Source organism: Magallana gigas, chromosome 10 (genome assembly GCF_963853765.1).
Source record: "Magallana gigas chromosome 10, xbMagGiga1.1, whole genome shotgun sequence".
Lineage (NCBI taxonomy): Eukaryota > Metazoa > Mollusca > Bivalvia > Ostreida > Ostreidae > Magallana > Magallana gigas.
The window spans coordinates 8725023-8751086 of record NC_088862.1 but is presented as its reverse complement, the minus strand read 5'-3'; the positions used below and the strand labels follow the sequence as shown (position 1 = coordinate 8751086).

The window sequence follows — 26064 nt, the reverse complement described above, 5'->3', positions numbered from 1 at the left end:
TAATTTATTATGATATACAATTTAACTATTTATATGCATTAACATCATCAATTTATTTTGTATCCGTTTACCCCTTATTGCCCTTTTTAGAAAGCTTACGTGGTTTTTTACAATAGCCTGTATAGACATAAATTTCAGCTCTCAACATATATACTTTGAGTACCGGTAATCAATTTTTGTTCGAACCTCTACATATAGCAATTCGATTTGTGTTGATGGTTCATGCCAACTAACTATCTTGTTGGCCAAATTTCTTTAAAATTTTTATACACCTAGCATTTTAAGTTTGTACAGTACAATTCCACGTCATAAAACTATTAATTCATTTGTTTATTAAAAACAGATTCTAAAAATAACAACACCTGTGAATGATTTACAGGGCTTCAGTTGTCTGTTTTTTACAGCTGTCTCCATTTTAACGTAATTAACTGAACTAATTCATAATAACAACACCAATTAACCACAAGTTCAAGTTTGCTACAGGCCAGTTTATCATTCACTAAATGATCGATGATTTCTGGAGCTCTTTATTACAATTTATATTCAGTTTTACAATTTTAAATGAGTAAAATTTTATTTTGAAATAAAACAAATCCATTTTAATGATATCATATAGATCTATCTAATACACGTGTAATTCACATATAACATTCTATATATTTTTATACATGAATAACTTTGAAAATTATTCTTTTAAAACAAATCAACTTTAATTACAAAGTCCTTCTCTTTATTTCTATGCATGGATAGTTTTAAAGACTAATCGTTTATCTTCTTCCGGTATCACTATCCTTGACTGATTCTCTCTAAACACTTGCAAGCATCTTTTAGCTTGCCCACTAAATCCTGAAAATAAATACGTTTTTCTATAATTCTCCATTTTATTTCAGTATTAGAATATAATTTAAGATTCATTAACCCTTGATATGGGAGATAAATCTCTAAGAATTTGATAACTAAATGTATAATTCAAATAAGCTAGATCAAAGGTTAAAAGTCTGACAAAGAAATAAACTGAGTTAGTTTTTATTAGAACTTTTATATGTTTATATCTTTATTCACTTATCACAAGTACTAAGTATTTAACACTGTGCCGGATAATTATGCCAGTGCCAAGGTGGCATTTTTGCACCCGCTTAAGTTGCATATATCTAAAAAATTTAATATGCCATATGATAGACCATTGCTTAAAGAGTTAACAACCACCTTTGTTATCATTGTATCTCACCTGTCAGGTGAGATATTTACCTTTCAAAAATAAATCCCTACAGGAAAATAATTTTCCCTATAAGAAAAAAAATATTCCTATAGGTAAATTGGAATTTCCTATCGAAATACAAGAACTTCTTCTAGGAATTTCAATTCCGATAGGATTTGATAAAATCCGATAAGAAAACTTAATATCCTATATGAAAACTGCATGTCTGAATCAAATTCCTACAGGAAATACCATTTTCCTACTTTTGAAAAATCCTACAAGATTGTCAATATTTCCCGTAGGACCGTAGGAGAATCAATTCTCCTATGGGAATTATCATTTTCCGATGGGATATTAATCTTTAAAGGTAAATATCTCACCTGTCAGGTGAAAAACACTAAAAACAAAAGTGGATATATACTCTCTAGGTATACATGGATTTTTCCGAAACTGCATCTTAAGCGGGTGCAAAAATGCCAACTTGGCACTGGCATAATTATCCGCCATAATTAAATGAAAAAGAGATAGATCATACAAATTAATTTCTTTTTTAAAAAAATGTTGATGTTCTTTAATTAATCAATAATGTAAATTTTTTTGACAATTGGTAAAAAAAATTTTTGTTTCATTTCGAAAATCTAGTGTTTGAAAAATAACCAATACAATATGTATAAAGTTTTTAAGATCAATTCTATGTAAGAATCAATGATTTATAAAAGTGTCTGGCCACGCATAGTCACCAATTTTCCTTATATTTCATACATGGACACACCTACGTGTAAAACGCAAAAAACCACTAAAAGTTGGTTGCCGAGGGTAACCGTTGCCATGGTAATCGAGGCTAAAGATGGGAAAATAGCAAAACTTACCTACTTTGAATCCATATAAGAAGGTTTTGCCCACTAATGTAAACTATCAAAGACATAAAATACCCTATGTCCTATTTTCAATTATTTAATTATATAAGAAAATTGATGGAGAAACTAATACTTTTAAAATGTTACCATGGAAACCATTACAAATTTCTGAAATCAGTTTCCTGTGGTTTTATAATAAGCCAACATAGGAAACTGTTAAATTTTTACATCCATATCAATGTCCATGCAATATATATATTTTATCATGAAAATTGACATCCATTGCTATGGCAACAAGGCAAAAAATTAGGAAAAACTGAGAAATTGAAGATTATTTTGATATGCTTTCATTCCTGATTTTAGAATTTATTTGCAATTGTTTTAGTTGGAACTTGTAAAAATATATCTAAATTTTTATTATACACCACAACAAGAGGCCCATGGGCCACATCGCTCACCTGAGGAACAATAGGTATGATAAAATCAGCTTAATGGAGTCATAATACAAACAATCTGGACAATGTACAATAATACACGTAGATCCTGTATAAATAAAATCCCTTTTTCCACCTGGATATTCTTATGTTTATAATCATTAGTCCCTTTTCTAACAGGATGATTTTATAGTCATATCACATGTTGAGTATTGCAGTCCTCAAAAAGATCCCTTACAATTGTTTATATATGGGATATTAAGCTACTTCAAACTCTGAACCTTCTTGTGAGGCCAAAGAATTGTCCTGGAGCCAAAGTCTTAACAATTATAAAGAATCATCTGGCTGATTATTTTCTGAGAAGAAGATTTTAAAAGATTTACTCTATATATTCCTATGTAAAACTTTAACACCCCCCCCCCCAAATGTGAGCTCACCCTACCCCCAGGGATCATGTTTTCACAACTTTGAATCTACACTACCTGAGGATACTTCCACACAAGTTTCAGCTTTCCTGGCTGATTAGTTTCTGAGAAAAAGATTTTTAAAGATTTACTCTATATATTCCTATGTAAAACTTTGACCCTCCATTGTGGCCCCACCCTACCCCCAGGGATCATGAAATTCACAACTTTGAATCTGCACTACCTGAGAATGCTTCCACACAAGTTTCAGCTTTCCTGGCTGATTAGTTTCTGAGAAGAAGATTTTTAAAGATTTACTCTATATATTCCTATGTAAAATTCGACCCCCCATTGTGGCCCCACCCTACCCCCAGGGATCATGAATTTCACAACATTGAATCTACACTACCTGAGGATGCTTCCACACAAGTTTCAGCTTTCCTGGCTGATTAGTTTCTGAGAAGAAGATTTTTAAAGATTTACTCTATATATTCCTATGTAAAACTTTGACCCCCCATTGTGGCCCCACCCTACCCCCGGGGGTCATGAATTTCACAACTTTGAATCTACACTACCTGAGGATGCTTCCACATACGTTTCAGCTTTCCTGGCTTTCTGGTTCTTGAGAAGAAGATTTTTGAAAATTTCTCGAAATTTTTCATTAATTTTTAATTATCTCCCCTTGAAAACGAGTGTGGCCCTTAATTTTCACAACTTTGAATCCCCTTTGCCTAAGGATGATTTGTGCCAAGTTTGGTTGAAATTGGCCAAGTAGTTCTTGAGAAGATGTTGAAAATGTGAAAAGTTTACGGACAGACGGACAGACAGACAGACGGACAGACGGACGACAGACAAAATGTGATCAGAATAGCTCACTTGAGCTTTCAGCTCAGGTGAGCTAAAAACCTTTGTTATGCAACAGAAAAGTGTTGTTGCTATGGAAAATTAAGTTGCGTAAAAAATCACACAGAAATTCTTACTTTTTGAAAAGTCCATTGCAACGGCAGTTAATTTTAGAAAATTTCAGATTTTTTTCAAGTGTCATTAAAGTTAAGGACATACTTTATTTTTTCTCACCATTTGATTTTATATATTTATTCATTATAAGTGAATAATATCCATTTAAAGATGCCTAAAAATATTATTATTATCCTTATTTTTAAGCTTGTTACCATAGCAACGGTTCTCAATTTTCATATTTAAATTTTTAATTGCACAATCATAATAGTGTTTACCAAAAAATCCAAGATTTGCACTTTTTTTTCAAATTAGATGAAGAAAACAGATTTTTAAATTTCTGTTTAGTAACCATGGAGACGCTCTTAAAATATGCGTTTCTCCATGAATTTTTTTCTTTCTTTTGAAAAATGACAACTATTTTTGATAATATATTCTACTCTGGAAACCCCAACTTCTGCACATTACTCACAATATGTTCTCAAATAAGCATTAAAATGCCATTTTTACATCTTTACCTTCGGTTACCATGGCAACGGGACCACATAGCAACAAACAAATGGTGTTAGGCTTTTTTACTCATCAAAGTCTATCAAATTGTCAAGTATGAAGAAAATCCGTGACTCTGCGTGGCCACCGAATTTTGATTCTTACATAGAATTGATCTTAAGTTCTTTATATCTAAAAACAAATAAAGAGGTTAAATGAAAGTTTGGAATCTAACCTGAAGTTGTTCCTGAGAGCAAGAAAACTGCACTTCCTGTAGTTCTTTCAGACTCGGTAACTACAGAAAGAATGCATCAAAATGTTATGTCAATGAGGAATTCAATATTTTTTTTTAAAATATTAATATGAAATAATAATTTGGAACCAAGGTTAAAACAGTCATTTTCCTGTGGTCACATCAAATATTAACCAGTCTGTGATGATCAATTTGACCTTGTTATCAATCATCGACCTTGAACTTTACCAGTCATTGACCTTTAACCTATGGGATAAAGGTCAATAGTAAAGGGAAAGGTAACATGTACTAAAAAATATACCAGATAATGTAAAAAAAAATAAGATATATCGTATTCTTTACTCTAAAGTTAAAAAAAAATATAGAAAACATTATCTCAGACCTGTCTTTAGTGTTTTGTATATAACCCCAAAAAAGGAATTGGTTTTGTCTGGTTTTTGTACTTATAATATCAACAGTATATTTGACTATATATACATTAAATCAAGATATAAGAAGAAATTTAAAAGATCATGTTTTTCTTTCTTTATTACAACTGTACAATTTGGTGTAGAAGTATAGTAATCAAAGTTTGGAACACTGGCAGGCATAGGAAAATATCACAGGTTTATGTGATTCAAAATTACTGTAGGTTGATAAACTTAATACCAGTAAGCATTTTAAATAATGTCATATTTTTTAACAAAAGAGAACTTATAAGAAATCCAAATTGGGTTACAGAATGTGTTTTTGTTACTTTTTGAAACATGATTTTTCAATCAAATTACAATTTCATTAGCCTTTTCAGGGATTCATTATTTAAATAGATCTGCATAAAAAATTTACTTTAACTGGATTTTCTGTTTTAACATCAAATTTCAATAATACAATCCTCATGTAGTTTATGGCTGAAATTCATTATATGAATGGGAAAGAACTATATATGATATTAGTCAAATTTGTCCCCCATATAATTCGCTATTTTTAAAATGATTCAGGTACCTTAATTTGCTGTGTTATTTTATAAAGGAGTTGACACCTAATTATTTGATTTATATGCACTCACTGGCAGTATATGACGTCAGAAGTGACGCTATTTTTATAATTCAATCAAAATCAGTCAAAAATTAACATTTTTCTTATCGTTTTTCGAATAGGAAATATAGAGCAACTCTTTGAACAAGAGCGAACTTTTTGTCACTTATAGGTATTGGAGAAATACATCTTTGGTGAAAATATTTTGTTTGTTCAAGCAGTCGCTCAATGTTTCCTTAAAGAAAAACTGCTTCAAAACAAGCTGTTTTATGCTAAAAATGAGAAAATGGCGGTAGAAGGTAAACTTTATGATGTCATATTTTTAAACTGTGGGCACTAAAATCAAAATGAAAATTATGAAAACACTTTAAATGTATTTTTGTACAAATAAAACAAAGAATTACAGTAAAATGACGATGTTCATTTAAGGTGGCCATTTTAGGCTCAAACCATATATAGTCCTTTGTTGACATCCAACCTGCATTTTATCTATTTAATAAAAAAGAACCCAAAATAAAATGAAGAAGAACTCTTTCTCTATACAATATATAATTTTTCACACTCTCACTCCCCCCCCCCCAAAAAAAATATTTCCCACTGTTGCAAATAGAGCCAGAATGTGTGATATTCTCCCATCTGGTCGTGGATTGCATTAGCAAAGAATATCTCATTCAAGTACTGACCAATGCAAGTAAAGCACTGTTGGACGTTATGTGAATATTCAAGAAACTAAAGAATGGTTACCTCTGTTTTGAGGGTGATCAAATACACAGCTTCATTCACTTTCTCCATATGATTGTTCTGAAGCAACAAAAAATACATTTAATAAAAAAATACATATTACATAAAGAAAATTACATATTTAATTGAAATAAAACAATACAATCCTACACTCTTCATAAATTTCATTTATCAGCTATATCGCAATATGTAACACCTATTAAGTTAATTAAAAGGGACTTAACTCCTTTGAACCATGTAAACTATATTTATCTATGAAATCACTTTACATATATCTAAATCATCAGAATCTAACATTACATTCATATACATATATCCTGTAATTTGTTTAATGGTATTAAATATAACTCATTCAAAAATAAAACTATCTTCTACTGTCAAATGAATAATACCAAGCTCTCTCTCTCTCTCTCTCTCTCTCTCTCTCTCTCTCTCTCTCTCTCTCTCTCTCTCTCTCTCTCTCTCTCTCACACACACACAGCTTACCTTGACATAGTAGTCCAGTCTCCAGTCTACATCTACAATATGGGCAGGTGTGCGACCAACACTGAAACAAAAAATTTTAATGTTTTTAGAGGACCCAAATTGATAAATTGAAAAAAAGAAATACAATGAAAAAAAATGTTACAGCTACCATATTGCCATCTATTATTTACCACTTGCAAACTACTGAAATGTAGGTTACAAAGCAAGGCAAAACAGTTTCACTTTTCATCTCATACCCATGTGCTGTTTTCGGAATATGCACTTTAAAGCATCTACAATTACATTTACTGATCGTTACCTTCCAAGAAGAATCTGAAGAGCTGGCTTGTTCTTCTGCAATAGAAAAAAAAGGGAGTTATATTTTTATACCGTCAACAAATGAAATCTGCCCAAGATATATCTGTAGACCTTTCTATTTAAAATGCAAAGACTTTTACAATACATTTTTGTTCCATACTTTCAAGTTAAATCTTTATAATGTTGACTAATGTCCTTCTTATGTCAAACCATATATTTTCAAATGCAAATTTTAAACATAGGTAATCATAGATTACTAAGCTCACCGAGACGGAGCATCACCCTTATGAGACATCACCTTCATAAGACCACCTTTATCATTTTATATGAAAATCATACTTTATGATCTTGGATATTCATGGATTCTGTTTTGACAAAATATCGTATATCATCTGATAATTTTTTTTATGATAATCATATGTTAATATGTTAATCAATACAATGATATAAAATTAAATATTGCATCATGTCATATTTCTAATATAATATATATCATATAATAAATAAAATACCGTAATAAACAATAATGAGATTTGATATTGTAACGTATGATATGACATTGTATTGTGTTATACCTTATTGTATTTGATCACATAATACAATATCATAAAATATAATACAATATAGTATCATATTACAATATCATATTACATAATACATCATAACACTGAAACATGATATTATATTGTATAATATAGAATGATATTGACAATGTATTGAATGACACTGAAACATATTTGATACATTATATGATATTATATCATATAATACAATATAATTTGATTCCAACATTGTATCTTATCAAATGATACAATATTATGTGATATGGTAAAATATTATAAAATACATTATTATATTATACATATTGCATCATATGACACAATAAAATGTATTACAATATCATATAATACAATTTCATGTGATATGATAATATATCATATAAACCACAATATCATATGATACAATATTATATAATATTACAATATCATATAATAGAATTTCATGTGATATAATTCTATATTACTGAAACCAATATCATATTATACAATATTGTATGATACAATATTATAGAATATACAATATTGTATCATAGGATACAATATAATATTTTGCAATATCTTATGTAATTGTATCATGTGATAAAATAATAAATTAAAAATACAATATAATATTATACAATATTGTATCATAATATACAATACTATACATAACAATATCATGATACATAATCATATCATAAAATATCAAAAAAATTGATACAATATCATATCGTATCATATAACTTTTTATAATATAACATATGATATCATATTGTATCATATCAAACAATATTGTTTCATATAATCATACAATACTTTATCATAGGAATCATGTTATATCATTTATCAACAAACACATCTATCTATCGAGCTGGTTTGAGTGAGGTAGGAGATTTCTTTAGCATCCTTGATAATGGAGATCAGGCTCTGCTTCTGAAGCAACCTCTGCATTTAATTTATAATAAAGTTAAATCAACTATGCAAGCTATCATCTATAAAACATGTGACCTGTTCCAAAAAACTAAACCTCATCCAGCATCCGAAACCTATGGCTCAGGTTCAGCATTCAAGCCCATCAGGTGCATTTGTATCATAAGACGCATCATCCATGCAATTTTGGTGAAGTTTGGACCAGTAATAACTAAGATATCATCATCAGAGGGCACTAGCAATTAAAACCTTAACTTCCTCCAGCATCCGCAACCTATGGCTCAGATTCAGCATCCATGCCTGTCAGGTGCATCTGTATCATAAGACACACCATCCATTCAAGTTTGGTGAAGTTAGGACCAGTAATAACTAAGATTTATTTTTTAGCATCCTTGATAATGGAGATCATGCAAGCTCTGCATCTGAAGCTACCTCTGCGATTCATTCATATTACAGTTAAATCAACTATGCAAGTTTGAAATAGTACTATCATCTATTAAACATGTGACCTGTTCCTAAAAACTTAACTTTATCCAGCATCCGTCACCAGAGTATGCATTCAAGCCTGTCAGGTGCATCAGTATCATAAGACACACCATCCATGGAAGTCTGGCGAAGTAAGGACAAGTAATAACTAAGATATCATCATCAGAGGGCACCTGTTTCAAAAACTTTATCTAACCAGCTCTTAAAACCTTAACCTCCTCCAGCATCCGAAACCTATTGCTCAGATTCAGCATTCAAGCTTGTCAGGTGCATCAGTATCATAAGACGCACCATCCATACAAGTTTGGTGAAGTTAGGACCAGTAGTAACTAAGATATAATCATCAGAGGGCACCTGCAACAAAAACTTAACCAGCTCTAAAAACTTTAACCTCTTCCAGCATCCGAAACCTATTGCTCAGATTCAGCATTCAAGCTTGTCAGGTGCATCAGTATCATAAGACGCACCATCCATACAAGTTTGGTGAAGTTAGGACCAGTAGTAACTAAGATTAATCATCAGAGGGCACCTGCAACAAAAACTTTAACCAGCTCTAAAAACCTTAACCTCTTCCAGCATCCGAAACCTATTGCTCAGATTCAGCATTCAAGCTTGTCAGGTGCATCAGTATCATAAGACGCACCATCCATACAAGTTTGGTGAAGTTAGGACCAGTAGTAACTAAGATATAATCATCAGAGGGCACCTGAAACAAAAACTTTAACCAGCTCTAAAAACCTTAACCTCTTCCAGCATCCGAAACCTATTGCTCAGATTCAGCATTCAAGCTTGTCAGGTGCATCAGTATCATAAGACGCATCATCCATACAAGTTTGGTGAAGTTAGGACCAGTAGTAACTTAGATATTGCTATCAATGGGCACCCGCAACAAAAACTTTAACCTGCTCCAAAAACCTTAACCTCCTCCAGCATCCGAAACCTATAGCTCAGATTCAGCACTCAAGCCTGTCTGGTGCATCAGTATCATAAGGCACACCATCCATGCAAGTTTGATGAAGTACAGACCAGCAGTAACTAAGATACTGCTATCAAAGGGCACCTGCAACAAAAACTTTAACCTGGTCCAACAACCTTAACCTCCTCCAGCATCTGAAATTTAGGACCCAGATTCAACATCCAAGTCTTTCAAGTCCATAAGTAGGTCCAGATGCATCATCCATGCAAGTTTGGTGAAGATAGGACAAGTAATAGCTTAGATACAGGACCTGCAACAAAAACTTTAACCAGGTCCGGACGCCGACGCCGACGCCACCGCCGACGCCGAGGGTATAGCATAAGCTCTCCTTGACTTCGTCTCGGTGAGCTAAAAAAATGCATTAGGTAATATTTCTATAATTAATACTAGTAATAAAAATCAAATGAATTCCGTTTCTAGAATTTGGGTTATCAACCTTTCTTTTGAAATAATTTGGGAGGAAATCATGAAATAAACTTTCCTGTCAATTTGTGGCATTGTTTGAATTCAAAGTTGATGTTGATGAAATCTTCGGCATTATACTCAGCATCAGAATTTAATGATAGCAATCAATGACATTTTTTGATTGAATTGAATTGAATTGAATTGGAAAGGGGTGTTATATAAAATTAAATTACACCCTTGAACTTTATTTTACACAGAAAGGGGAATTTTTGGTTTATACTACACAGGGCCGAAAACAATCATCTGTAAGTATACAATATAATGCAGTAGGAATAAGATATATTGCCCACACTTTTGAATTAAATTTTTTTTTTTACCATTATTACCTGATAAGTCTCTGAAACCTCCTTAATTCTCTCTGGAGGAAACTTACAGTCTTCTAAGAGAGAGCTGAAAGATACACAATAAAAGATGTGTTTTGTTGACAAATTTCATTTAGTAACAGCATATAAACATGTATATCATATGTTATTGAAATTTTGTAATCTATTGCTATAGTATAAATACATTGATTTTGATAAGCTCTAGATTGTTAAAGGTTTTTAAACATGATTCTCTATACAATATAATATTAATTATATAATTATCATAAAAACTATATGATGTAGCAAATTATACTTAAATACATGTACACGTACATTTTTTTTTTTGGGGGGGGGGGGGTGGTTATGGTTCAATATTCATACATTTCCCCAATGTCTTTTGCAATCAAACTGCAAATCAAAGTCTGTTCAATGATTCCCATAAAATTCAAAGGTTCATTCATTATTGATTAAGGAAATAAAAGGGGATGCAAAATCAGAAAAGTTACCTTAGTGACTCTATATCTGTATCCTGTTTGGCTGCCTCTATCACCATGGCAACAAGGCCAGCATAAGCCTCTTTCACAGCTGCTGGATCTTTACTGGTAAATTCTTTTAAATCTGAAAAAGTTCCCTTGTGATAAGACAATTTTTTATCTTTTACTTGCTCCAGATCATCTAAGTTAGTATATAAGAAATGAAGTCTTGTAGCTATGAGATGCTATACAATCAGCTGTTTTTGAGGTTAATACATGTACAGTGATTTAATTAGCTAACCAAGAAGTAAAATATTCACTGAGCCGAAGCCACTGCACACAAGCACATTGCCATGCCAACTGAACAAACAACAGGATGATCTATATTCAGTCGAACATAGAAAAAATCAAATCTTATATTGACCACCTAGGACGCGTGCAGGTGAATATAATGTTCCATTTTTTCTAGATTGTTTGATATCAGCCAATCGGAGAACTAGGAATTAATCAATTATATAATAAATTTTTTTTTAACATATTCTTATTCAGAAATGTAAACAATTTAAATTCTATTGTCAAAGACCATTGACCTGTCTCCGATACCCATGCATGGCAGAGATGATTATTTTAGGAATTCCGAATATTCATTATCATGATTATTGGGGTAAAATGAACAATATTTTTTTTTTATTGACATATTATAATAAGGGAACACCTATCTGTGTTCAATCTGATGCTGTAATGTTTGGAAAAACTCATTTATTTAAGTTTACTTTTTAGTCTCTAATTTAAATATTTACATCTCATCAGAGACAAATATATCTATATAATGTCTCTGCTTTTATGTGTGACCATTTGATCACCAGATTGGGATTTTTAATAATAATTATGTGTGACCATTTGATCACCAGGTTGGGATTTTTAATAATAATTATGTGTGACCATTTGATCACCAGGTTGGGATTTTTAATAATAATTATGTGTGACCATTTGATCACCAGGTTGGGATTTTTAATAATAATTATGTGTGACCATTTGATCACCAGGTTGGGATTTTTAATAATAATTATGTGTGACCATTTGATCACCAGGTTGGGATTTTTAATAATAATTATGTGTGACCATTTGATCACCAGGTTGGGACCAATCACCCAAATGGGATATAATAGCCCATTATGGGATTATAATAGCCAAAATAGGAAATAAATTTTAGTGCATAAAATAAGTGTTTGATTTTGAAACTTTTGATATAAATCCGCAATAATGTGTATCAAATGCAACAACTTTTGTTTATTAATAAGTTTTTCTATATGTCTATAGCTTGTAAGATTGATCTCCTGGCAAGAACTTTTGAATATACTGAGGATTCAATCTCTGTAATAGTATATGGTTATCACATAGCACCCTAACTCCGTCACTTTCAGGAAACTCCTCGCCGTTTGAAATCAAGTGCGATTATGATATCATTTTTTGCATGTCAAAAATCTTCTATCAAATGTCAACAATTTACAACGGTTAAATTTAAGAATGTGTTCAAACATAACAAAATTACACCTTGTTCATTTTATGCAACAATAATTGCGTGAAATCAGCTAACACCTTTTACAGGTGCACTAAAATAACGATATTTCTGACACGCGGGCCTATTTGATTATTTACCGTGGTCAGTCATTTTAAGAGAGGTCAAGATGAAACATTTCACATGTTATTTATTTTTTATTAAGGTTATTAATACATTTTTTTTCAATCCGCAATAACGTTTATCCACTACACTTGATGATAAATATGCTATATTTATTAAAAATGTAATAAATAAATAATATAATCATAAATATATTCATTATTGATATGATATATTTGAAATAAGTAAGGACAGAAATTAAACGGCATCCATACATTCTGAAAAGGTAATTGTGATTGTTGTTACAAGGACCCATTTTTTTTATTCTGGCGATCATTTCACTTTGATGAAATGATATACAATTTAAAATGTATACACCGATTTTACTTATTATAACTTGGCCTAGATACAAGTTGAGTTTAAGCTAAATTGTTAATGTGTCTTCATTCCCTGGTGTATCATAGATCATGTGGGTGACGGAGTTAGGTTCATAAGTTATGATAGCACGTGTGATAAACGTCGTATTCAGAGGGCTTATCTGAATAATAATAAAAATATTTTTGTTAATAATTTTATAAATTATAATGTTTCAGATTAAATTTAGTGATTGCAAATGATAAAAACTGCAAAAAATAATTTACAGAGAAACGCGGAATGTTTTCTGCTTATGGTGACGGAGTTTGGGTACTCAGGGATAAAGAAAAAGTTTTTACCAAAAGTTGTTACATTTCATCTAATATAATGCAGATTTATATAAATAATTTAAAATTCAAAAATTTTTATTTTTTGCACTTTAAATTTATATCCCATTTGCGAGATTGATCACAACCTGTTCACAAGCACCAAATAGCTTAGTTGGTAGAGCATGGTGACTAGAAACTCTACTGGCGTGCGACCAGTTCGTGTTGAGTACCATTTCTCGCCAGTGCATTGTTATGTCATTTTTCGTATAATATTTTATGTGTTGATAAAATGACGTAACAATGCACTGGCAAGAAATGGTACTCGGCGAGAACAGGTCGCACGCCCGCAGGGGTGCAGGTTATATTGATATTATTATTATCACGGTCTGGTCCATCATTAAGGTCTTCCGTTTCCAACGGAAGACCTTGTACTGATTCTGTTGGAAATTCTTCATTATTATTTTTCTTCTTCTTTTTCTTCTAGACGTTTCTTTAAACTGTAATATCTCGCTTGTTTGTCATTAGATTTTATTCAAATTTTTAGGGTTTCTTGGAAATGACAATAGCTTACTATAGCACAAAATATTGTGAAATCGCTACTTCCGGTTTTGAGTTATTCCCCTTTGAATATTTTTTTAGTGGGTCTCGTGTACCTGCAAAGGCTCAGAGTTCATCCGTAGCAAGTAGTTTTAATTTACAAATCTTTAATGTAGACATCTTGAACGTTGTCCTCCTAGTTTTACATGTTTGATTTACCCACGTTTACTTCTTAAAAAATTACATCGAAATTTATGTTTCAAAAAATGTTAAATTTTGCTTACATCTTTGCTCAATAACTTTTTAGTTGTAAATTTTGTCCAGTCACATTTAGAACAAAAGTTGTGCAGAATATTACGAGCTTTCATTTGATACCATAAAAAAGGGGCTAGCCCCTAAAATGAGGGGTCTAGATCCCTTAAAAATCTTTGCCTCATAACTCTAAAACGGTAAATTTTTCGATATGGGCGTCGCTGCAAAAAATGTTGTTTGTGACTTTATTGATCTCATAAAACTGTTTTTGTGTTCGGGTATTGCATAATATGAGGGTAAAAAGTAATACCTGTTGACCAGTACTCGAGGCAATCTGGCCAAGTTTACGAATCTCTCCCTCGCCCGCGGCCGAGAAAATCGGTCACCATGGTCGCGACTGGGCTACATAGCGGTCAGCGGTTATCTAATACACGAGAGTTGCGCCTCTCAAATATGAGTTTATTTAGCTGCAAACTCAAGAATTGTTTTAGTTTTGATTACACTTAAAAGTTTATGGACTAAACGATTAGGTGTCAATTAAGAAATCGTTCAGTTAATTAATAAAATCAATGTCATTCTCATATTCTAAAGTAATATCAGACATAGATCAATTGTGGGTTTCAAGTTTAAAATAAAGAACTTTTATTTGAGAGAATATGGTCATTATACTGCAAACTTTTCAAATCTTCCTGGGTTAAGAGCTGTGCGTGTCTGTGCGTTGTACCTTTACGTAATCTTTCCTTCATCCACGGCCGAGGAGATCAGCCGCGGCTGCACTACCTAGCGGTAAGCGGTTATCTATTACACAAGTTTCGCACACCGCGACGCACACTTAGATGAATATGAAAGTGTTTGAGTTTATAAAGCCATAAATACAAGAACTGTTTTAAATTTATTTTATAAAAGTTTGTCCATCTTGTATTTATTTTATTAAAAATTTGAGTGTAAGTGAATATTAATGAACGATATTACTCCAAATCGGAAACATCGTCAGACATAAATTAATGGTTGGTTTGTATATCTAAAAAATTTTACCCCCCCCCCCCCCGCCCCACAAATATTAAATGATGATCATCCCTCGCACATGGCCGAGGAGATCTAGCGCGAGTGGACAAGTGATCCGCGGTCGGCTCGTGTTCTTTTACATGTACCTTATCACGCGTTCATGTTTCATATTTTGCACGGACAGAACTATATTTTATTATGTTTTCAACTATTATATAGGTTTAAAATGAAAAGATAAATTTATTTGAATTGTACAGTTGATTAAGCATTGATTTGATTATACGATAGCGTACAAGGTAGTTTAAAAATCAAATCAAATTATAATCAAAGTTCCATGTTACATGTTTGCGGTAACTGCTAGCACGATAAAAGAATGTCCTGAATTGTCCTGAATTGAGGCATTTGATGATTATTTTAAAGAATATTCACATGAGTTTTAAACAACTTGAGATTAGGTTCTATCGTTCACATATTAATCACGCAGTAGTTTTTTTCTACATGGTTGTTCGTTTCAGTATGGAAGCGAACTCATTGCTGCGTCCCCCCCCCCCCCTCCTCCCTCCTCCCGCCCCGCTGACAAGTCCTTGCGCTGGATTTTTTTTAAATTGGCGAAAAGATATCCAGATCTGTCGAAAATCATTTTTGGTGACTTTTTCTTATGTGTAACATTTTCTCCTCAACGTGTTTCATTTTCCCACCCGTTTGTTTATTCGGTCAGTCTGTGTTAATTCAATCGCCATGTGCGACCGAAAATCTTGTGTCTCTTCTCAGAACATATGTAATTGAGTAACAGTTGAAAGGGTGCTTTTATAAACAATAAGACTATTACTAGTATTCGAAGTCAATCATCTTCACATTGAAGATGTGAAATCGTAACCTGAGAATGTAGCTAATAAATAACCTGTTAAACACGCTAAACTTCTATAGTTATGAACAGAATAATTCATAATGTATTATAATTAAAAGTTTGAAGTCAAAGGAAATTTTGTTCTTGGGAAATACGACTACATTATGCAATGCAGTCGATCGCCATAGAAATCATCAAAGTACTGCAAGTGTCGACAGATTTGAAAGACCATGATAATTCACTTGACTTGCAGACTATAGCGACATATCTGCCTCCCAAAAATATATGCGCTTCTCAAAGTTACACTTAAGTGAGATAGATGTGCGTTATTGGGGATTTTATTTATTTCTAATTGATTGAAAATTGATAAAAAAAAAACCAACTTTTAATTGAAGTTGTGTATTATGAGGTTGTAATGCAACTTAATTTACTTACAAGGTTAGCTGCAGCAGCGGAATACTAATTTTAGCTGAACAATGAATATCCAATATATTAAAATACAAGATAAATAATTTCCAGAACTATAACACTATGCATGTGTATATGAAGGTTGCACCCTGATTTGTATGGCTGTAGGTGGGGAGGTAAAGGTGTATCGATGTACATACAATGTATGACTGCACATACGGATTCCGGACCGTGGGTACAGACGATACCCATGATAGTCCTTTAATACATCAATGCACAGTTTGATCTAGAAACTGACCAGTTTCATAACTTATTCGAATTCTCTAACACGGACTGTCTAATTCCTTTCCAGAATTCCAATTTACGCAAGCGCAATTGAATTTTTTTTTTCAATTTAATTAGTCAACCCACTGACATAAAAGAAGGATTTTGAATATTATTACGTTGTCGAGAGAAGTAATATTCATTTCTGTAAATAAGGTTATTTAATTCACGTTACATAGCGGTGTCTCTATGAAACAGCACCATCTGGTGTAAAATTTAGATGCTCGCTTTTGCATAAATTCTCCCGCTGATCTTCTTTTTTTTAGCTGATTATATATTATTTTGAATGTCTAAGTCTACTCGTATCATTAAATAATATCAAACGACACACATTTCCCTGTAGAAAAGTTCAGAGAAGCCATCAATTTTGACTAATTACTAAATTTTATCAGCACGTAATAATTCTTTACTTGCACATTGTCTTCAAAAATTTAGAAAGATTTAAATAAATAAAGAAGTTATCCCATAGAAAAGGTTACATGTTTTGTAGGCGGGTTCGGTTTTAAAAAAAAATACAATTCCTGATATGAATCATGAGTACATACTGTTTATAACAATGCTTGCTACCCTTTGAAAATTTAACTCGCCATTAAACATCTCATTTTTTAAAGAATTTTTGAAACGATTACACAAACTGTGTTCGACAAATAGTTTCGTAAAACATTTTCTTCCTTTCTTTTTCAAAACATGTTTTATATACAGGCTTTCAATCACAACACGTTTTTATAACAAAAGCAGAACTGATAGTTTACTCATTATAATATTTTGACACCATATCACATATATTTTCAACCCGCAGCAACAACGGAAGACCTACTCGTGGCTTTGCCACGAGCTCTGCTCTAGTTATTTTCTCCAATTACTTGTGAAAAAAATATACCAAAATGCCACAGGCAAAATTAGAAATATTTCATCAACTTGACAGTAAGTTATAGCTTTGTGTATGTTAAAATGTACAAAACCATGATACCAGGTTTGCATTCTAAATCTGGTTTATTATAGTTAAGATGAAAAAGTCTCATTTTTAAGTTCTCGAGTCGTGCATAAAAAAAGTCATGTGATGTTTATCCAGATTTTGCAGGTATACGGTATCGCGAATACATACTTTCTATGGCATTTCTCTCGTTTGAATTGATGACTCCACGGAATGCCACCTCTACAAAACTCGGAAACTGTGCGTCTGGAATGTGGATAGACTCTCCCGCTAATGTTAAAGCATCTTGCATTGACTGAGGAAGCTCCATGATGACTTTTGGCCCACCCCTTCAATGATACGAATGTAACCTCCGCACACCAAAGAGTTCCGATTATTGAAAGCGAAAGTAGGGTCGTGCCCAGAGACAATATTAGCAAAATATAAATAGTAAAAATACGTCTCTGGCTTAACCCAAACAGAGCCCCATTTTGACGGGTTAAATATGGACCATTTTAAATTAGTGAGAGATATATGGCCCTTATTGAGAGAACATTTGGTGGATCCTTTAGAGATTTTACCTGACATTCAGGGATTTACTGACGTTGACAAAGAGGACATCAAGGCAGCCGCTCTAAGGAGCAAGATTCAGGCTATTGACAAACTTCAAGAAGCCTTAAGGAGGAGAAACTTTAGATGTTTTCAAAGCTTTTTATATGCCTTACTGAAACACCAATACGTAGATTTGGCGATGGAGATTGCAGAGAGGGGTGGTATTCAGCTGGAATATCCACCTAGATTAACCTGTGCAATGCAACAAAATATAACTTCGCCAATCACTGGAATAAGAAATGTTCAAGTGTATAGGGGAACAGCTCAGATATGTGCCCGACCATGGTCTCACTCCTCTAGTTCTTCATCCTCAGACACTCGAAGCATCCCGAGTAACACACGAAGTGCAGAACAGCAGGCTAGTGGAGGCACAGACGAGGACCAGTTAACTTCAGGTGACAAATTAACGATTGTTGGATATGAAACACTCAGAATAATTAGACTACAATTTAGTGCAAAGGGAAGAGAGAGCTGACCGCGATTGCGACTCATTGAGGGTTCAGAAAAAAGTGTCTCTATTGAAGAGATGTGTATTTTAACATTTTTGAATCAGAATAATTTTAAGGAACGTAATGAAATGTACATACATATGTATATAGCATAAAATTTGCAGGTATGATAAGGCAAGTACCAGCAATCGATTGAGTAAAAATTCCTCTGATCAACATAATCAATGTGACATCACACTAAGCAGCATGATGTCATATTTTTCTCAAACCTATCATTTACAACTTTAACTCCAAATTATAAAAACTACAGACGTAAAATGTCAAAAGAAACTCTTCTAACTAAATACATCTAGGATTTTTTTGTATCGTTTTCATTGATGACGTCACAAGCTAGTTTAAAAGATTAGATCAATTAATGTCAAGTGACAAATCGTTGGAATCAATACAGTGTGTAAACAATGCTGAAATAAGACTTATTTAATACAGATACCCCCAAATTGATGAGAGTCTTTCAGGATATAATCAGTATAATACAGGCATGGATATTTTGTTTTATGAGCAAGTGTTAAAAAGTTTATAAGCAGATAGACATTCATTTGCCTTGACTGGCCTTTCCTTTGTCAGTGTTTACGAAAAAGGCAAAAGTGTAAACTACCCCAAATATGATTCAAAGATGAATTTGGCAAATATCAAAGCATATGTCCTAAAATACTTGAAAAGTGCTGCTAGATTCCTTTGCTTCGTTTTTGTACATGAAAATAATATAGTTTTTTCAATGAAATTAAAGAAGCTGAGAGGGTTTGTGTTAAATAATGACAATTAACAATAGGATTCTAGAGGTAATAAAAATCATGAGCTAATTTCAGATCATATTATTGTATCATGCATACAAATAAACTTCAGGGTAGTGTTACACTTTTTGATATTTTGTTAACGAAAGGTAAAATAGTGATCTATTTTTAACTGTTACATGATAACATGACATGGCAGCTTCAACGAGCGACTCAATTCCGATGTAGAAATTTAATTTCTTAGTGAACACATTCACTTAATATTAATATTCAGCATTGTTTTAATAAAAGTTAACAATTTTTGAAATGCCAATACATGTAATATCAACAATCATTTAAATCATAGTTGCTTTAACCTACCTGCGTTTAAAAAACGTAATCTTAAGACATTCTTTAGATCAATTGAATTCAATACAAAATCTAGTTAGCATAATTTTGACTTTTTTTAAACAAGAGTGAATGAAGTCGACGCATACTGAGCTTAAATGTCAAATTAAAGCCCTTGCATCACTTTTTTGTGATCAGCTTTGAGCATTGCAATACTTTAATTACTATGCAATGACAACCTCAATTAAATCTTTTATTACATGTAGATTACTGAAAACATTACTTTTATCCATTTGCCATGAAAACAAAACATTTATATAGTTACATACATAATGATTAAAACCATGTTTTTCTTCACATATTCGTATTAAGAATATTTATCATAAGTATAAATTGCCCACTATAAGTAAAGCTTATTCATGCCTTGCTATTTCAGAAATCAACAAAATGGTGCCTTATATATAATTTATTCCATGTAGCATAATGATTTTATATTACATTAACAGAGCTGGCTAATGTTTGTCTCTTTAATGCCTGAGAGTATATCTTTTATGTTAATCCTCCAGATTTAAAATGATGCATAAAGATTTATTTCTTCTTCAGAAACAGAACTAGGAGAAGTGTCAGTTGAAATTACTGACAGATGGGCCGCTGAACTGAGTAAAAATAAACTTTGGAGAGAACTGAGTAAAAAAATGGGTTTCAAAAAGAATAAAGTCATGGAAATAGGTTAGTGCAATATGAGGCTTTATTTTCTCTAAGAAATGCTTATAGAAACAATTAAACCCCATATTTCAGTGTATTGGAGCTCTAGAAAAATTTGTTGGATAACGTAAGAACTGATACACTCATGACAATATTTTTAGCAATTCATATCATGAATGTACATACATGTATGTGAATAATTGGTATTTATTCTGCCTTTTTGTTTTTTGTAGAAAAATCTGGCAATGCAGGGGATGCTTTTCTTGATGAACTTACACTTCGTGGATTCAAAGTGGCTGATCTGATGAAACATCTTCAAGATGAAAAGTTTTCAAGTTTTCTACAGATCATTAGATTAGACCTTGGTAAGTTGATGCTCCTTTGGAGCAAGATATAATTACATGCACTGTTAATTATAAAGTTTCAGCAGTAGAAACTCCCTATACAACTTACTAGCAAATGTTTACGAGTGCAAAAAAAAAAAATCACAATTTCACCATCTTCCTGTCCTCAATGTTGAACAAATAAAATGAGCCAATCCGTTTCTTGAATGAGTGATTTATTAAATTAGTATGACACAAAGATCATCACAGTTGATTCGATTTCAATGATAAAGAAATTTTAAAAGTTTTAAGTTAACTGTGTGGGTAGACATGTACATGTATTAAGGCGGCATGGGATGCCTATCGATAATATTTTATATTTATGGATAAAAAGTACATTGCAGTCAAATCTGGTTTAGAAATTTCAAATCTTACAATATTTGACCAAAATTTATTTTTTACATAATGCACTCTGGCTCATTTAAATATGGCAATTATAAACAGCAAATAAAGAGAGAAAGACTCAAACTGAATAGAGTTTTTTGAAGATAGAGTTACAATGAAAAAAAAAAAAACAGTTGAACTCTTTTTTTGTGAATTTTCAAAGTTTTATCTCACAGTTTTTGCTATTCTGACTTGCATTTTGTGACTTATATAATGGAATTTCGAACTCTGGCCATCTTAATGAATAATTGACAGGACATTGAATGGACACTGTCACAGTAATTACATAATTATGTGAAATATATGATTACAATTTTTGTTTTAAGTCATATCTTAAAATTTTACTTTAAAAAAAAGTCTGGCAGCCAAACTAAGCACATATATTAAAATACATAATAAGAAAAAGTCTCTTGGGATCGGAGATAGGGATATGAAATGGGTGCTAGAGAATTTAGCTTTATACTTATATCAATAAAATGAAGAAAAAAACTTCAAAAAAGTGTACATGTACATACAGTTCAAATTTCATCACAAAGCCATATTCATGGTTATCTTTTGAAGTCAAGGTGCATTATGTCTTTTGAGTGATTTGTTGGACATGTACATCTTTGGTCATTGTTACCTCCCATGTTATACTTTGTCGTTTCAATAAATGATGCAATCTTTCTGTTTATCACTGTTATTTCAGTCCATTTTTTAAATTTAAAAATAAGAAAATGATTATTATTGGTATTCAATGGTGATAACATATGTCTCCTTTCCATTGCTTACCTTGCAATCTTAACCAAAATTGGAACTGTTTATAGGGCTGGATTATTGGTCCTGGTCATTTTTAAACTGTATACAAAGAAGAACCTGGTATATGATTATAAAGAAAACCCATTAGGTTAAATAAATTGTAAGACATTTTTCTTTTAAATTAATAAATAATATTTAATAGCTAAATAAATTATTTGTTTTTTTAAAGATTTAGGCACCTGGTATATCTTGTGGATAAATTGCTGAGCACCCAGCCTTTTTTTTAATAATTGAAGATATAAATATTGGTGAAAAGTATTCATTTTCTATTTTTAAGGTGAATCAAGTTTAAACAATTTTAACATTGGTACCTCGCCAGTGGAAAGCGATGCTAGATTTGAAAATGTTATCCTGGGTCTACCTCCATCCAGTGATTCCTCGGGCAACTTGGAAGAAAAAATTCAGAATAATTTGATAGACTCCCCAGCACAGAGTTCAAGAAATTTGTCAGAGTCTCGCTCATCAAGTAGTTCAAGCTTTAACAAAAACTCAAAGCCAGAAAACAACACAGATAGCAATAAGCATAGTATCGAGGATGTTACTCTGACAGGGCATAACATGTCTTTTGGCTCTGGAAAAAAGTCTGGCGAAGAAGAGGATCAGCAACCCCAAATGATTCCGACTTTGACTTCTAGGTCTAAAGAAGGAACTGAGGGTAGTGACATTAGCCCTATTATTAGAGATTCCCAAAAAGAAATTGCTTTGGCAAATAAGAAGAAAGAATTGGATAGGCCATACGATGAAATATACCAAAGGGAAGCTTCAGAACAACCTTCAAGTCTCGGTGCCGACTCTGCTCATCAAACTTGTCCAAAGTCTACTTTTCTGGATGAACATTTAAACTCTTTAGGAAACTTATCCATGAAACCAAAAGAATCGACATCAAAAAGATTCACCGGCCTATTGTCTGAGGAGAATATGAGAACCAGCACCAAAACCGTGTCACAGACGGATTCTTTGAGGTCCAGGGAACCATTAGTCCACCAAGCACAAGATGATACAGCAAGTCAGAAGGGATCAAGTTTAATACAGGGGATACGTGATCTAACAAATAATTTAGAGCAAGTTGGGTTTGAAAAAAATCCTGATGCAGCAAGGCCTTCTTGGAGTTCTATGAATATTCCGGTCCAGCTTGCACCAACAGCCACAGAAGTTGGAAACCCCATAGCCGCCCCTGAATCATCAACAAATCAAAGTTCCCAGTTTGATCTATTCCAATCAGAGTCAGGGCAGCAGTCTGCAGCAAATCTCATGGGATCTCAACAAATGCAGGGACCGTACACATCTCCTGTTCCAGTATCAGATGAATCAGAAGCAAAAAATTTGGAAATGGAAGCAAGTGCTCTTCGTGAGGACATGGCAAACCAGTCCAACACTGTAGGCTATAGAGATATTCAGAACAGTATACCGGACCAAAATCAGAGATGTTTGGAGAATATGGAATACCATTCTTCCATAGTTAACCAGTTTTGTTACAGTGAAGGTGGAAGATCACGGTCACAGGGTGGATCTAATTCTAGCAACGTACCTACAAATGCGAGAGAGACTTTGGACAGGAGAGAGGGGTCTACATTGGGAAGCATGTCAAATGTCTTAAATGATTTTCCCCAACTCACTGATAGTCTGCTTAATGAAGAAACTCTTACAAGCAACAGCAGTTCTTAATGATGAAGCGAATATTACAAAGGACAAGTAAAAGTGGAATGTTTGATGATTGGATGATTTGTTAAACAGATAAGGATGTTTTAAATATTGTTGCTTTATTTCATTCAAATGATTTAATATTTAAATTATGCTTGATGACAGAATGGTTTTTCTTTCAAAATGTATTTGAGTATTTCACATGTTTGACCCACCTCCAATCACATTCTTTAAAGACAATTAAGAAATTTAAATAAAGTAAATAGAATTTTAATACATGTCTATAAGAAGAATATAGCATCAAGGTTGTCAACAAGGTTGAGAGAAATAGACTATGACTTATGGGCATGCTGGTTTATTCTTTTAGATATATAGAGGAAAAAAATAAAATTGCGATTTTAATTTATTTTGTGGTATATGTGAAAGATTTTGTTTTATAAAGTCGATTCAATACAATGTATATTCTTTTAGTTTACAACAGTTACTGTGATAATATTACGTAAAGAGCCATAAAGCTTTGTTTTTGTTAACATTGGTTGTATACTATCAAAAGTTTTGTTTCCTTAGATTTTTTTAACTGCTTATTAGTTATGAACATAATTAAATAGTTTCTAGCGTTGTTAGTAGTTCATCATTAGGTTTTAAGTCATGTATTTTCTATTCACTAAGATAGATGTAAATGAAAACATGAATCGAGCCTTGTTTATATAACAACACATTTTCAGCTCTGTATCTCGCTGAAAACGTTATGTAACAGTTTTGACCCGAGTTAAGCATTGTAAATAGTCTTAATTGGGACCATGCCCTTTTGACGATACATTGCACGTTTCATAACGTCTTTTGTCGAACCCTAGTCATTTCCAAAGGGTAGCAGTTTTCCACTGTGAAAATGTAATATAGCATGTAACATATGAAATTTACCATGGATAGGGGATCCAGCCATGCTTGGCAAGATCACCCGAAATTTGATCAACTAAATGTGACTTATCTTGATTACATGCATGGTCACTTGCTATTTACTGTGTTATTGTTATATATTTACATTTTCCAGTGTCTTTGACTGTGATAACACTACGTATCGATTTTGTACTATATAACCCATGATACAAATGACGCCAAATTGAGGCGCCAGGGGGTTTGCTTATTTATATTTAAATATTTAATCGTACGATGGCTAAAAATTAAGAAAAATTAGTCAGCTGCCTATGACAGAGTACATGTTATAAAGTAACCTCTTTCGCAGATTATATTTGCACGTTATGTATTTCAAAGAAATTTTTTGTGAATTTTGCATCAGAAGAAATTACATGCCAGTATATTAACGATTCCAAACAGATTGTTATTTAATTTGTACTGTTAAAATGCGAATTAAAATGCGAATAAAATAAAAATGTTTCAAATTCTTGAGTTAATTTTGTAATCTATACTTTTAATATGCAACATCATAAGATTTTTAATATACCAGTTTATAATTATATCTTGCCACAAAAGTACATTATTAATGAAAAAAGTATGAACAAAGACAAAAAATGGCAATTATTGTTGGAGGTATTTTAAAAAAATATTTTGTTACCGATAGGTTTGACCATTGTTGCAAAACAATCAAAATCGTCAAGGCAGCTGCTAAACCAATTTGTTAGTTTGTTTTAATGTACTTTGGGAATTCTGGAAGTTGAAAGTGAGAGGATTCTAGCTGTCCTTTTCCGTACACACGGGAATTTGGCAGTAGATTATACAGAAACCGATTGCTACAATACCTAATGAATCGTAATTGCATGATTACTCCCAAATCACAGACATAACGAAAACTCCTGCTTATCAGTGTTCATTATCAGTAACATTATTTCAACTGATTTCTTAAGACTAGAATTTGCGTTTCAATAGTTGACTATTAAAACTTAGCTTTGCACAAAAATCTCTGAAAATATATAAAATGCACCAAAGGACAGATACACTCACATAACCGAGAATAAACCAGCATCGCAAAAATGTAACATAAAAAATGAAAAGAAAGTCTTGTTGTCTTCTAAAATGCTTGTTATTTATAATGGTCAAACATCAAGCTGATTCAAATTATAAT

The 26064-nt window shown here is 32.3% G+C and overlaps 2 protein-coding genes across 2 annotated transcripts; one reads left to right on the top strand and one right to left on the bottom strand.

Annotated features, from left to right (window-relative positions):
* Positions 1–467: 467 nt before the first annotated feature.
* LOC105339586 (COMM domain-containing protein 3) lies at positions 468–18274 on the bottom strand. The gene is made up of 8 exons (XM_034453237.2): positions 18087–18274; positions 11338–11449; positions 10853–10916; positions 7132–7166; positions 6834–6894; positions 6351–6407; positions 4575–4634; positions 468–846 (listed from the first exon to the last, which is right to left on the bottom strand). The coding sequence occupies exons 1-8, from the start codon at positions 18223–18225 to the stop codon at positions 787–789; spliced, it is 588 nt and encodes a 195-aa protein (XP_034309128.2). The 5' UTR covers positions 18226–18274; the 3' UTR covers positions 468–786.
* Positions 18265–25364, top strand: LOC109620152 (uncharacterized). Its single transcript, XM_020071900.3, has 4 exons — positions 18265–18901; positions 20677–20802; positions 21012–21143; positions 22621–25364. Exons 1-4 carry the CDS (start codon positions 18400–18402, stop codon positions 24006–24008), a joined length of 2148 nt encoding a protein of 715 aa, XP_019927459.3. The 5' UTR covers positions 18265–18399; the 3' UTR covers positions 24009–25364.
* The last annotated feature ends 700 nt before the right edge of the window (positions 25365–26064 follow it).

What these genes read in the sequence shown, in the direction of transcription:
- LOC109620152 (XM_020071900.3), top strand. Translation starts at nt 18,400, where the DNA reads ATGGACCATTTTAAATTAGTGAGAGATATATGGCCCTTATTGAGAGAA. An exon ending in GAATAAAGTCATGGAAATAG is followed by an intron (nt 20,803 to 21,011) that starts GTTAGTGCAATA and finishes TGTTTTTTGTAG; the next exon opens with AAAAATCTGGCAATGCAGGG. An exon ending in GATCATTAGATTAGACCTTG is followed by an intron (nt 21,144 to 22,620) that starts GTAAGTTGATGC and finishes TCTATTTTTAAG; the next exon opens with GTGAATCAAGTTTAAACAAT.
- LOC105339586 (XM_034453237.2), bottom strand. Translation starts at nt 18,225, where the DNA reads ATGGAGCTTCCTCAGTCAATGCAAGATGCTTTAACATTAGCGGGAGAG. An exon ending in AGGTTTCAGAGACTTATCAG is followed by an intron (nt 7,167 to 10,852) that starts GTAATAATGGTA and finishes TTTCTATTGCAG; the next exon opens with AAGAACAAGCCAGCTCTTCA. An exon ending in TGATCACCCTCAAAACAGAG is followed by an intron (nt 4,635 to 6,350) that starts GTAACCATTCTT and finishes TTCTTTCTGTAG; the next exon opens with TTACCGAGTCTGAAAGAACT.